Source organism: Schistocerca serialis, chromosome 2 (genome assembly GCF_023864345.2).
Source record: "Schistocerca serialis cubense isolate TAMUIC-IGC-003099 chromosome 2, iqSchSeri2.2, whole genome shotgun sequence".
NCBI classification, from domain to species: Eukaryota; Metazoa; Arthropoda; class Insecta; order Orthoptera; family Acrididae; genus Schistocerca; species Schistocerca serialis.
Window position 1 is genome coordinate 435,451,438 of NC_064639.1, and position 14,237 is coordinate 435,465,674.

General features: G+C 41.8%; 1 protein-coding gene across 1 annotated transcript in view; it reads right to left on the reverse strand.

The window, feature by feature from the left end:
• LOC126457296 (DNA repair protein REV1) overlaps positions 1–14,237 on the reverse strand; it is a 136,838-nt gene that overhangs the window by 21,896 nt on the left and 100,705 nt on the right. Inside the window, exon 11 of the mRNA XM_050093469.1 lies at positions 800–1,071. Within this exon, the coding sequence (XP_049949426.1) occupies positions 800–1,071 (272 nt within the window). The remainder of the gene's footprint in view (positions 1–799; positions 1,072–14,237) is intronic.

Sequence of the window (14,237 nt, forward strand, 5' to 3'; positions counted from 1 at the left end):
GCCTTCCACTGTTTCAAACAAGATGAACGGTGGCAGACAAGTACCTGCTGTACGGACCACAGAGTTTCCGTGTATGGGTCGAGAAGAACAAGGAAAGTTTATGTAGTATTCTGTGCTCTTTAGTGTTTGTGTTGACTGTAAAAAGACTAGTGAACAATTGAATATAGATTTCTATGTTCATTCATGTATTGGACTTGCTTGAGACTAGAGACTTTTGAATTACTTCATGCCTTGGCTATGAATGAAGCAAGACACATGTACGCTATTTGAATATGTGTAAATGAGTCTAATGTTTAAGGGATAAGTTAGCTTGCAGAAGTTATTCTCTGTGAAAGTTGAAAATATAAAGTGAGTGAACTGAAAAGTATTCTATAAGTACCCAAATTATTTCAAGAATAGAAAAGTAGTTTAACAAGTCCCTTTAACCAGCTATTGTCTTCGGAGAAGAAGCTTTTGGGAGATCGACATAACTGATTACCCAGAGAAGAGGACTGGCTACATACAATGTGAAAGTTAACTGATTTGAGAGACGTGTGAGCCTTGCAACTCAATACGATGCTGTCTCTTGTCGTCTAAAAAACGTTAGATGTTTTGGGTCATCATGATATGTCTTACGATCCTTTGTGTCGTAAGTCTTCCAGCCAGTCTCACAATAATACAGCTGCATGCAAAATCAAACTGTTCTGTCCATCTTATGGAGACAAAGTTAGTTGTTCATTAGGGCATATTAGTCTTTCATTCTGATTCATTATTAGGTAACTTGATAATAAATGTTCTTTTCCTTGCAATATTTACTTACCTGTACAAACATCTGAACAACAAATCCACAGTTTCTATATTTTTCTCCTTGACCATTTGGCAAAGAAGATCTGTGAACAATCTGATATCAATACTCTTTGGCTCTCTCTCCGTGGCTACCCATTCACGTATCAATGTTCTCAGCTCATTTACATTTAAAGTAACATCAAAAATATCCCATTTGGTTTCATGTGAAATCTGCTGTTTTTCTTCATCTGATTCTGCTTCTTTCTCTAAGGATGTTTTCTGTGCCATCTCTGACTTCGGTAATACCTAGAAAGATAATTTCTTAGTAAGATTCTGACAGAGTTTGACACTTGTATAAACAGTGCCAGTAACACTGGTATCTTTCCTGCATGAACAACATAAGGTAAACATGTAAAATTTTATGTTTCAGTGTATTCATATTAAAGCAGACACCTTAAAAACTCATTATATTTAAATCCCAAGTTCTACGGCTTCACTTTATTTTCTCAAAACTCAGAAAGCTTTTATGGCTATTGGGGTGCTGACTCAATGACCCAACCTGGAGGACCAGCATTTGACATCTGGTTTTACTCTCCTAGGAGTCTTGGCTTCACTATGCATAATGAGATACCTGAATATCAGATGACATTAAAAAGCTGATTTGGAAAAATGAAAAATTTATACAAAAGTGGTTATCAACCAAATCATCTCAAGATACATAAAATTAACAAACAATAAATCAGGAGTTAAGGAACAGGATTAAATCAGAGAAGAACTAGATGTGGGAACAGAAAGGCACTGAAAGTGAGAGTTTAATAAGAGATCACACACTACAGAAGTGTGGTGGACAATTACAGACATTATACAGATGATCTAACTGACTGAAAAAACTATTTGCAATATGACCATTACAACAGAGGAACTGAATATAGCATTAGCTAAAAAGTACACTCCTGGAAATTGAAATAAGAACACCGTGAATTCATTGTCCCAGGAAGGGGAAACTTTATTGACACATTCCTGGGGTCAGATACATCACATGATCACACTGACAGAACCACAGGCACATAGACACAGGCAACAGAGCATGCACAATGTCGGCACTAGTACAGTGTATATCCACCTTTCGCAGCAATGCAGGCTGCTATTCTCCCATGGAGACGATCGTAGAGATGCTGGATGTAGTCCTGTGGAACGGCTTGCCATGCCATTTCCACCTAGCGCCTCAGGTGGACCAGCGTTCGTGCTGGACGTGCAGACCGCGTGAGACGACGCTTCATCCAGTCCCAAACATGCTCAATGGGGGACAGATCCGGAGATCTTGCTGGCCAGGGTAGTTGACTTACACCTTCTAGAGCACGTTGGGTGGCACGGGATACATGCGGACGTGCATTGTCCTGTTGGAACAGCAAGTTCCCTTGCCGGTCTAGGAATGGTAGAACGATGGGTTCGATGACGTTTTGGATGTACCGTGCATTATTCAGTGTCCCCTCGACGATCACCAGTGGTGTACGGCCAGTGTAGGAGATCGCTCCCCACACCATGATGCCGGGTGTTGGCCCTGTGTGCCTCGGTCGTATGCAGTCCTGATTGTGGCGCTCACCTGCACGGCGCCAAACACGCATACGACCATCATTGGCACCAAGGCAGAAGCGACTCTCATCGCTGAAGACGACACGTCTCCATTCGTCCCTCCATTCACGCCTGTCGCGACACCACTGGAGGCGGGCTGCACGATGTTGGGGCGTGAGCGGAAGACGGCCTAACGGTGTGCGGGACCGTAGCCCAGCTTCATGGAGACGGTTGCGAATGGTCCTCGCCGATACCCCAGTGTCCCTAATTTGCTGGAAAGTGGCGGTGCGGTCCCCTACGGCACTGCGTAGGATCCTACGGCCTTGGCGTGCATCCGTGCGTCGCTGCGGTCCGGTCCCAGGTCGACGGGCACGTGCACCTTCCGCCGACCACTGGCGACAACATCGATGTACTGTGGAGACCTCACGCCCCACGTGTTGAGCAATTCGGCGGTACGTCCACCCGGCCTCCCGCATGCCCACTATACACCCTCGCTCAAAGTCCGTCAACTGCACATACGGTTCACGTCCACGCTGTCACGGCATGCTACCAGTGTTAAAGACTGCGATGGAGCTCCGTATGCCACGGCAAACTGGCTGACACTGACGGCGGCGGTGCACAAACGCTGCGCAGCTAGCGCCATTCGACGGCCAACACCGCGGTTCCTGGTGTGTCCGCTGTGCCGTGCGTGTGATCATTGCTTGTACAGCCCTCTCGCAGTGTCCGGAGCAAGTATGGTGGGTCTGACACACCGGTGTCAATGTGTTCTTTTTTCCATTTCCAGGAGTGTATAATGGTCAATCATCTGAAGAAAACAATAATACATCTTACAAACAACTGCTGTCAATAGATTGTAATTCCATCAGAACAGAGAATATCATAAATGACTTGCATTTTCAAGAAAGTGAATAGAAGAGAAACTAACTGCTATAAACCATTAGCGTGAACTGCACGATGAGGCTCTTATTTGGCAAAATCATATATAAGACAATATGACAGAATGTTGGCCACCACATAGGGGAAGGCCAGCATAGGCTTAGACAGAATAGATCTTGTACAGATAATCTATTTTACAATGTCTGTTGAAGAAATTTATAGCAGTAGGGAAGGGTTGCACATTGCCTTTTGTAGATTTAGCAAAAGCTGATGACACCGTTTCGAAACAAAACTGCGGCAAGCCATAAACGATATGGATATGGATGGCCATCTTTTACAGATTATTACTGAAATGTACATAGATGATGGTGTATGGATTAAGACAGAGTCAAAGTTATCTAGACGCATCAATGCCACAAAAGGGCTGAGACAAAGTTGCAGTATGTCACCCATCTTGTTGAGTTTATACGTAGAAGTGGCTCTCTGAAGATAGAAGAACAGCTGTGGAGAAATGAAAATAATTATTAATGATGTACAAGTGCTTTTATAAGTTTTGTTGATGGTCAAGCCATTGCAAAACAAGACGACTTTTGAGTTCATGATTCAACAATATTTATATCATGAATATGACAAATGAGTCTAGCAAAAACAAAAAATCTGAAATGAATAGTGACCCCTTGATGAGAGTATTAAAATTCTATTAGTTAACTGCTGATGCATAAGCAACTAAGAGCCAGAGTTTGAAGTGCTCCTGAAAAGCAGGGAAGCTCACATATAATACTAGGTACTGAAGGCTGGTTGGCCCCTGAAATTGATAGCAGAGAAATTTTGGGGGGAAATTTAATTGTGTATCACAATGGAAATAGTGTATTTGTCGCAGTAGACAAGAAACTCAAATTGAAAGAGCCAGGAAGTGAAGTTGCAATTGAGACTGTGTTGGTAAGACTCAGTGTCAGAGATGGGCATAAAATGGTAACTGGATCCTTCTATCACCCGCCAGGCTCATCTCCTGATGTAATCGAAAACTTTGGATAAAACCTCAGTTCACTTTATGTAAGTTCCCCAATCTTACTGGCATCTGTGGAAGAGACTTTAATCATCCAACAATTAATTGGTAAAATTAGTTTTGTTGGTGGTGGGCATGATACGGGACATCCTGTGAAACATCGTTAAATGCCTTCTCTGAAACCTACGTAGAACAGGTAGATAGAAAGCCCATTTACAATGGAAATATATTGGATCTAAAGGCAAAAAATAGATGTGACATCTTTGAAGATGTCCACATCGAAGCTGGTATCAATGACCATGACGCAGTTGTGGCAACAATGATTACCAAAATACTAAAACATGCAGAAAAATATATGTTCAGCAAACTAGATTTAAAAAATCAGTAGTGTCAGATCTCAACGAGGAACTTGAAACTTTCAGGCAGGGCATGAGAATGTAGAGTATGACTCAAGCTTAAAAGAATAGTTGACGATACGCTAGACAGATATGTACCCAGTACAATTGTTCATAATGGGAGTCACCCTCCATGGTACACAGTCACTGGAAAGATACTTCTGTAGAAACAGAGATTACTGCATAATAGGCGTAATACAAAGCACAGGGCTATAGAGAGAGAGATGCTGAATGAAATATGTTTGACTGTCACGAGAACAATATGTGAAGCCTTCAATGACTACTATAGGACGAAACTGTGAAATGATCTTTCACAAAACCCAAAGAAATTCTGGTTGTATGTAAAGGCTGTTAGTGGCACTAAAGTTAGTGTCCACACCCCAGCAAATGAGACAGGAATTGAAATTGAAGACAGCAAAGCAAATGCTGGTATTTTTAACTATGTATTCAAATGAAACAATGGAAAATCCAGGATGGAATGTAACATGTTATGAGAAGAAAAGTTGCTACTCAACATATAACGGAGATGCTCAGTTGCAAATAGGCACAACAAAAAGACACAATTAAAGCTTTCAGCCACTGGCTTTCATCAACAATACACACACACACACACACACACACACACACACAACTGCAGTCTCAGGCAACTGAATCCACACTGCTAGCAGCAGCACCAGTGCATGATGGGAGTGGCGACTGGGTGGGGGTAAGGAGAAGGCTGGGGCGGGGAGGGGGAAGGATAGTATGGCTGGGGTAGCAGACAGTTAAGTGCTGAGGGTTAGACAGAGGGCAGGGTAAAGGTGGAGAGGAGGAGTGGTGCGGGGGGTGTGGGTGGGGGGTGTGGAAGTATCGGAAAAGGAGACAAATAAAAAGACTGGGTGTGGTGGTGAAATGATGGCTGTATAGTAGTGGAATGGTAACAGGGAAGGGGCTGGATGGGTGAGGACAGTGACTAACGAAGGTTGAGGCCAGGATGATTATGGGAACGTAGGACATTTTGCAGGGAAGTTCCCACCTGTGCAATTCAGAAAAGCTGGTGTTGTTGGGTATGATCCACATGGCACAGGCTGTAAAGCAGTCACTGAACTGAAGGATATTATGTTTGGTACCATGTTCAGCAACAGGGTGGTCCATTTATTTCTTGGTCACAGTTTGTCGGTGGTCATTCATGCAGACAGACAGCTTGTTGGTTGTCATGCCCAATAGAATACAGCACAGTGGTTGCAGCCCAGCTTGTAGCCACATGAATGGTTCCACAGGTAGCCCTGCCTTTGATGGGATAGGTGATGTTAGTGAATGGACTGGAGTAGGTGGTGGTGGGAGGATGTATGGGACAGGTCTTTGATCTACGTCTATAACAGGGGTATGAGCCATGAGGGAAGGGATTGGGAGCAGGGGTTGTGTATGGATGGACGAGTATATGGTGTAGGTTCGGTGGACGGCGGAATACCACGGTAGGAGGGGTGGGAAGGATAGTGGGCAGGACATTCCTCATTTCAGGGCATGAGGAGAGGTAATCGAAACCCTGATGGAAAATGTAATTCAGTTGCTCCCTTCCTGGGTGGTACTGAGAGTTACGATGGGAATGCTCTGCAACCAGACGGTAGGACTTTGGGAGGTGGTGGGAGATTGGAAAGATAAGGCATGGGAGATCTGTTTTTGTACAAGGTTGGGAGGATCATTACGGTCAGTGAATGCTACAGTGAGACCCTCAGTATATTTCGAGAGGGACTGCTCGTCACTGCAGATGCGATGACCACAGGTGGCTAGGCTGTATGGAAGGGACTTCTTGATATGGAATGGGTGGCAGCTGTCGAAGTGGAAGTATTGCTGGTGGTTAGTAGGTTTGATATAAATGGAGGTACTAATGTATCCATCTTTGAGATGGAGGTCAACATCTAGGAAGGTGGCTCGTTGGGTTGAGTAGGACGAGGTGAAGAAAATGAGGGAGAAGTTTTGCAGGTTCTGGAGAAGACTGATAAGATTATTTCTTGAGAATGCCAGGCCATAGTGGCCAAAGAAAATTTTTCAGTGGAAGCTGTTGGCAGATTTGACTCCAACAGACACAAATTTCTTGAAAAGAATATACACTGAAATAACGGAGCATCACAGTGTACACAAGGAGGATGCACTGAATAGAGAAGTGTGTCAGAAGATAACAGGAATACAGCAAAATGTAATTATTAAGTGATATTTGTATTAATTAACCTAATAATAAAAATAGATTGCTACCCACCACATAGCGGAGATGGTGAGTTGCAGAGAGGCACAAAGAGACTACTAAACACATTAGCTTTCGGCTAGAATGTCTTCTTCTGAAATAGATAACGTGTATGGACACACACACGCACACACACACACACACACACACACACACACACACACATATGACCAATGTCTCTGGTTGCCGAGGTCAGACTGTGAGCGACTGCACATGTTGGGAGAAGCAGTCTGGATGGTGGGGGTACAGAAGAGGCTGAGGTGTAAGGAGGGGAAGGGATAGCAGGATTGGGGTTGGGGATGGTAAAGTACTGCTTGTGGGAGCACACAGACACAAGATGGAGAGAAGATAGGGCACCTAGGTGCAGTCCTTAGGTTGGATGGAGGCTGGGAATGGGGTGTGGGGATGGGTGGATAGAAGGCTGAGCAGTGCTCGAGTGGGGAGAGGGACGGGAATAGGTGGGTGAAGGACAATGATTAACAAAGGGTGAGACAACAAGGCTTATGGGAATGTAGGATATATTGGAGGGAGAGTTCCCAACTGGGCATTTCATAAAAGCTGGTGTTTGCAGGAAGGATCCAAATGGCAACAAACTGTGAAGCAGTGATTAAAATGTAGAACGTTGTGTTGGGCACTGTGCTGAGAAACTGGTGGTCCAGTTGTTTCTAGGCCACGGTTTGTCAGTGGCTATTCATGTGGACGTCAGGTTGATGGTTGTCATGCCCATGTAGAATGAAATACAGTGGCTGCAACTTAGCTCGTAGACCACATGATGGGTTTCATAGGTAGCCCTGCCTTTGATGGGACAGGCGATGCTTGTGACCAGTCTGGACTATGTAGTGGTGAGAGGACACATGGGACAGGTCTTTGTCTTGCATCTAGGTCTATTACAGTTATATGACCCATGAAGCAAAAAGGTGGCAGCAGGGATTGTGTAGGGATGGACATGGATATTGTGTAGGTGGGCGGCGGAATACCATTGTGGGATGGGTGGGCAGGATAGTGGGTACCACATTCTTCATTTCAGGGCACGACGAATGGCAGTCGAAACCCTGGTGGAGAATGTGATTAAGTTGCTCCAGTCCTGGGTAGAACTCAGTCACAAGGTGAATACTCCTCTGTGGCAGGACAGTGGGACTTTGGGAGGTGGTGGGTGGCCGGAGAGGTAAGGGACGGGAGATCTGTTTCTGTACAAGGTTGGGAGGATAATTACGATCTGTGAAAGCCTTAGTGAGACCCACAGTATATTTCAAGAGGGACTGCTTGTCACTACGCATGTGATGGCCATGGTGCCTAGACTATACGGAAGGGACTCCTTGGTATGGAGTAGATGTCAGCTATCGAAGTGGAGGTATTGCTGGTGGTTGGTATGTTTGATATTACGGAGGTACTGATGTAGCCATCTTTGTAGTAAAGGTCAACATCGAAGAAGGTGACTTGTTGGGTTGAAGAGGACCAGGTGAAGCGAATGGGGGAGAAGGTGTTGAGGTTCTGGAGGAATGTGGATAGGGCATTCTCACCATCAGTCCAGATCACGAAGATGTCATCAATGAATCTGAACCAGATGACGGGTTTGGGATTCCGGGTGATTAGCAAGGATTCCTCTAGATAGCAGCAAGCTGAGCTGCAAACACTGTGCTTTATTCTAAGTGGGCTTTGACACCCCACAAGCTTATGACTGCATGAACGGCTACCAAAAAATTGTGGCCAAGAAACAGCTGAACTACCCAGTTGCCAAGCATATTACCCAGAACAACGTTCTTCATTTTAATGACTGCTTCACAGCCTGTGCCGTATGGATCCTTCCTACCAACATCAGCTTTTATGAATTGCTCAGTTGGGAACTACATTCCCATAATCCTCCTGGCCTCAGTCTTCGTTGGTTGTTGTCCTTCAGCCACCTGTCTCCTTCACTGTTCCCACACCAGCACTACACAGCCTTCTGTTCCACAAGTGCACCCACAGTCTTTTTACTCGCCTCCTTTCCCGCTACCCCGTGCCCACCATCTAACCTCCCGACTGCACCTAGCTGACCTAAACTCTTTCCACCTCATTCCCGTATGGCTGCCACAAGAGGCATTTTACTTCCTCCACCCCTACCCTGTTGTCCTTCCCCTTCTCATTGCAGCCTCCTCCTTCCCCCACCACCTGAATTGCTTCTCCCATTGTGTGCAGTTGCTCACAATCTGGTCTCAGCAGCCAGAGGCAGTGGTCATGTATGTGGGAGCTGTGTTTGCATGAATGTGTGTATGTGTATGGTGTCTATTTCATAAGAAGGCCTTCTGGCTGAAAGCTAATGTGTTTAGTAGTCTTTTTGTTGTCGCTGTTTACCACTCGACATTTCCGCTATATGGTGGGTAGCAATCTACCCTTTTGATAATATTGTCGTTATTCCATCCTTATATGCCATTATTTGATCCTGTAGCAACAACAACAACAACAACAACAATAATAATAATAATAATATTTAAATCAAAAAGCGTCAGTGAAAGCGAGAGGAGAAAGCGCAAAATGGTTAGAACCAGGAAAACAATTAAGACAAGGCAGCGATCTGTCTCTTACCCTTCCCAGTTGTACCTACAAAATATGACTGCCAGCAAAATTACAAGCTGGAACAGTTAGAGGAAGAACATAGTGTTCGAGGTTTGCAGATGACATAGTCCTTCCGGCAAATGATGAAAAAGAATTACAGGATAACATGGATACAAAAAAATGGTTCAAATGGCTCTGAGCACTATGGGACTCAACTGCAGAGGTCATTAGTCCCCTAGAACTTAGAACTAGTTAAACCTAACTAACCTAAGGACATCACAAACATCCATGCCCGAGGCAGGATTTGAACCTGCGACCGTAGCGGTCTTGCGGTTCCAGACTGCAGCGCCTTTAACCCCACGGCCACTTCGGCCGGCCATGGATACACTGAAGCTAAATGAAAGATTTATGGAATGAAAGTCTATACAAAGAAAACAAAAGTAATGAAACTATGAGGAAATAAAAAGTTAATTATAATGCTGAATGGAGAAAGATTAGAACATCTACAAAACTTTAAATACCTAGGAAGAAAAATAGAAACCAGCTGGAAAAGCAGCACAGTAATTAAAACCATGAAAGAGCCATATTGCAAGAAAAGGAGAATACGATGTGTGTGTGAGGAAAGTAATGAGATTGACAACACTGCGAGTGATGTGGCAACACTGTATTGTTCTACTTGTGTAGACCACTACATTCATCCTTTTAAGATGCGCAGTCCGAGTTTCAGCTCTGTACAGCTATCATGTGATTTTTGAGGGCACCATCAGTGAAGTTGCATGTCTGTTGTGTGTTACAAAAGTGAAACAGTAAAATTTAGAGCAACGTTATGCTAAACCAAGTTTAGTGTTAAACTTGGGGAATCTGTAAGTGTAACCTTTGAAATGCTGAAACAGTTATGGGGAACATTCCTCATCAAGATTTACAAGTTTTTCATCTGCACAAATTATTTTTGGAGGGATCAGAACATGTTGAAGATGAATCTCACTTAGGGAAATAAAAAGAAATGCTGGCTTGCTCTTTTGACAGTAGGGATGTAATGCTTAAAGAATTTGTTTGTCCAGGACCTACTGTCAACCACTTGTTTTACAAAGATGTCCTTGGAAGTCTCAGGAAAAGGGTGGATCAAGTGAGATCGAACATTGCAAACAAATGGATGCTGCATCATGACAATGCCCCATGTCACACAGCTGCTTCCAACCTGGAATTTTTAACCTCAAAAGGCATTCCTGTTGATCCACATTGTTGTTGTTGTCATCAGTCCTGAGACTGGTTTGATGCAGCTCTCCATGCTACTCTATCCTGTGCAAGCCTCTTCATCTCCCAGTACTTACTGCAACCTACATCCTTCTGAATCTGCTTAGTGTATTCACCTCTTGGTCTCCCTCTACGATTTTTACCCTCCACGCTGCCCTCCAATGCTAAATTTGTGATCTCTTGATGCCTCAGAACATGTCCTACCAACCGGTCCCTTCTTCTTGTCAAGTTGTGCCACAAACTCCTCTTCTCCCCAATTCTATTCAATAACTCCTCATTAGTTATGTGACCTACCCATCTAATCTTCAGCATTCTTCTGTAGCACCACATTTCAAAAGCTTCTATTCTCTTCTTGTCCAAATTATTTATCGTCCATGTTTCTCTTCCATACATGGCTACACTCCATACAAATACTTTCAGAAATGACTTCCTGACCCTTAAATCTATCCTCGATGTTAACAAATTTCTATTTTTCAGAAACGCTTTCCTTGCCATTGCCAGTCTACATTTTATATCTTCTCTACTTCGACCATCATCAGTTATTTTGCTCCCCAAATAGCAAAACTCCTTTACTATTTTAAGTGTCTCATTTCCTAATCTAATTCCCTCAGCATCACCTGACTTAATTCAACTACATTCCATTATCCTCGTTTTAATTTTGTCGATCCACAGACCCTCATTATTCACCTGATCTGAGTCCTTGTGACTTTTTTCTTTTCCCAAAATTGAAAAAGGTCTTAAAAGGATGTCATTTTGGAACTCTGGAGAACACTCAAAATAATGTGACTGACATGTTACAGGCTGAAGGGAACTATTATGAAGGGGGCAGTATTCTCATTCGGGGACAAAAACTCTGGTAGACAAAAAAATCAGTCACATTACTTTTTTCACACACTTTGTATTCTGCTACAATGTGGACAAAGTTTTGAGGAAAATACTAATAAGATTTTTGTATTAATGTCCTGTTGTATGGTGTTGAAGATTGACACTGAGGAAGAAAGATAGAATAAGGCTGGAGGCTCTTGAGATTTGGACATGGGAGAGGATGGGAAGCATAAGTTAGATTGATAGAGTGAAAAATCAAGAGGTCCTAAGAACAATAGGAGAGCAAAGACAATTACTGAACACAACAAAAAGAAGGAAAAGAAACTGCAATGCAAATATATTAAGAGAAAAAATTGGCCAAGTACTAATATGACTCATGCAGTGAGGATTCTGCATAAACTTAAATATGTGTATAGATGATTTGTCCATCCTGTGAATCGAGTATCTCAACTATTTTTGCCAGTTATCGAGGTTGACACTGGCAAGACATTAGTATAGGAAATTCCTAGACTTTTGAGAATGTTTTAATTTAAGTTTAAATGTTTTGTGTAATTTCAGATTTGCTATTGTAATTCCTGAGAAAAAGGGGCATTTAACAGATGGACAAATGTACATTCAGGTAACAAGTGACAAAAAAACTTTTCTTGTATGATGTAATAACAAATAAGCAATTTTCACTGTTTCCTTTTATATGTCCTGTGAAACTTTGCTTCTTGCCAAATTTCATGATTCTAGGTCAACAAGAAGACACTATAGGTTTCAATGAGGGAGTTTGTGAGCATCAAAATATGTGACATAAATAACTTTACCTTTTGATTGCAATGACTCAGAAGCTCTGAGTCCTTGTGACTTTTTTCTTTTCCCAAAATTGAAAAAGGTCTTAAAAGGATGTCATTTTGGAACTCTGGAGAACACTCAAAATAATGTGACTGACATGTTACAGGCTGAAGGGAACTATTATGAAGGGGGCAGTATTCTCATTCGGGGACAAAAACTCTGGTAGACAAAAAAATCAGTCACATTACTTTTTTCACACACTTTGTATTCTGCTACAATGTGGACAAAGTTTTGAGGAAAATACTAATAAGATTTTTGTATTAATGTCCTGTTGTATGGTGTTGAAGATTGACACTGAGGAAGAAAGATAGAATAAGGCTGGAGGCTCTTGAGATTTGGACATGGGAGAGGATGGGAAGCATAAGTTAGATTGATAGAGTGAAAAATCAAGAGGTCCTAAGAACAATAGGAGAGCAAAGACAATTACTGAACACAACAAAAAGAAGGAAAAGAAACTGCAATGCAAATATATTAAGAGAAAAAATTGGCCAAGTACTAATATGACTCATGCAGTGAGGATTCTGCATAAACTTAAATATGTGTATAGATGATTTGTCCATCCTGTGAATCGAGTATCTCAACTATTTTTGCCAGTTATCGAGGTTGACACTGGCAAGACATTAGTATAGGAAATTCCTAGACTTTTGAGAATGTTTTAATTTAAGTTTAAATGTTTTGTGTAATTTCAGATTTGCTATTGTAATTCCTGAGAAAAAGGGGCATTTAACAGATGGACAAATGTACATTCAGGTAACAAGTGACAAAAAAACTTTTCTTGTATGATGTAATAACAAATAAGCAATTTTCACTGTTTCCTTTTATATGTCCTGTGAAACTTTGCTTCTTGCCAAATTTCATGATTCTAGGTCAACAAGAAGACACTATAGGTTTCAATGAGGGAGTTTGTGAGCATCAAAATATGTGACATAAATAACTTTACCTTTTGATTGCAATGACTCAGAAGCTCAAAGTTTTTACACTGACAAGGCAAACATTAGTATGTAAATTTCAACTTAATACATCCACTCATTCCTCAGAAAAAGGATTCTTAACAATCAGACAGACGGACGACCAACAAAGCAATCCTATAACTGTTCCATTTTACTGTTTGCGCTAACTGCTGTGGAGCACTCTTAGTCTTCCGACACTAGTTGTAGATATAGTTATGACTTTGAATCACAATTATCGGTAAAATATCTAGAAATAGTGATAGAAGAGTGATGGTGCTCCACAGCAATTACTGCAAACAATGTGAAAACTGCAAAGAAAAAAGTTCTTAACATGAAAACATGCTTCTTTTTCATAAGTGAAATTACAGTGCGACCTCCCGCATATGACCAAGTGAGAGAAAATGCAGATGCCAGCCAAAAGCTGAAGAACTGTAAGTAATCACTTATTTATGTAAAAAATAGTATGAGAACTGGTTTATAATCTAGAAAGATTGCATATCAAAATGAAATTTTATCATTCCAGTTTCCACAGAACATGCCGTTAAGCCTGGAAGAAATAAAATACAATACAGCAGGAAAAGGCAGTTTTTATTTAAAAAAACAAATATTACTGTGGAAATGTTTTTATTTAGAGTGCATTTACATGCAACCCTGACCTGGACACACATTGAAAATCTTTCTGAGCAAATAAAAATAATGGGAATACTGAATTTAGAGAGTGTTTTGCATCAAGGCGGACTCAGTTTCTGATATTATTGTTTTTCTATGCAAACACGGACCAAATGGAAGAGTTCCAAGGTAAAATTATGGTTAATGATAATATCCTCAGATGTTGGAGAACCTAAACTAATACTGAAATACAGTCTGAGCAAATAATAATAATAATAATAATAACAATAATAATAATAAATTAGAGGGAGATTTTAAAACTTCCTGGCAAATTGTAACTGTCTGCTGAACTGGGACTCAAACCCGACATTTTTCCAAGAGCATATGCTCTGTCA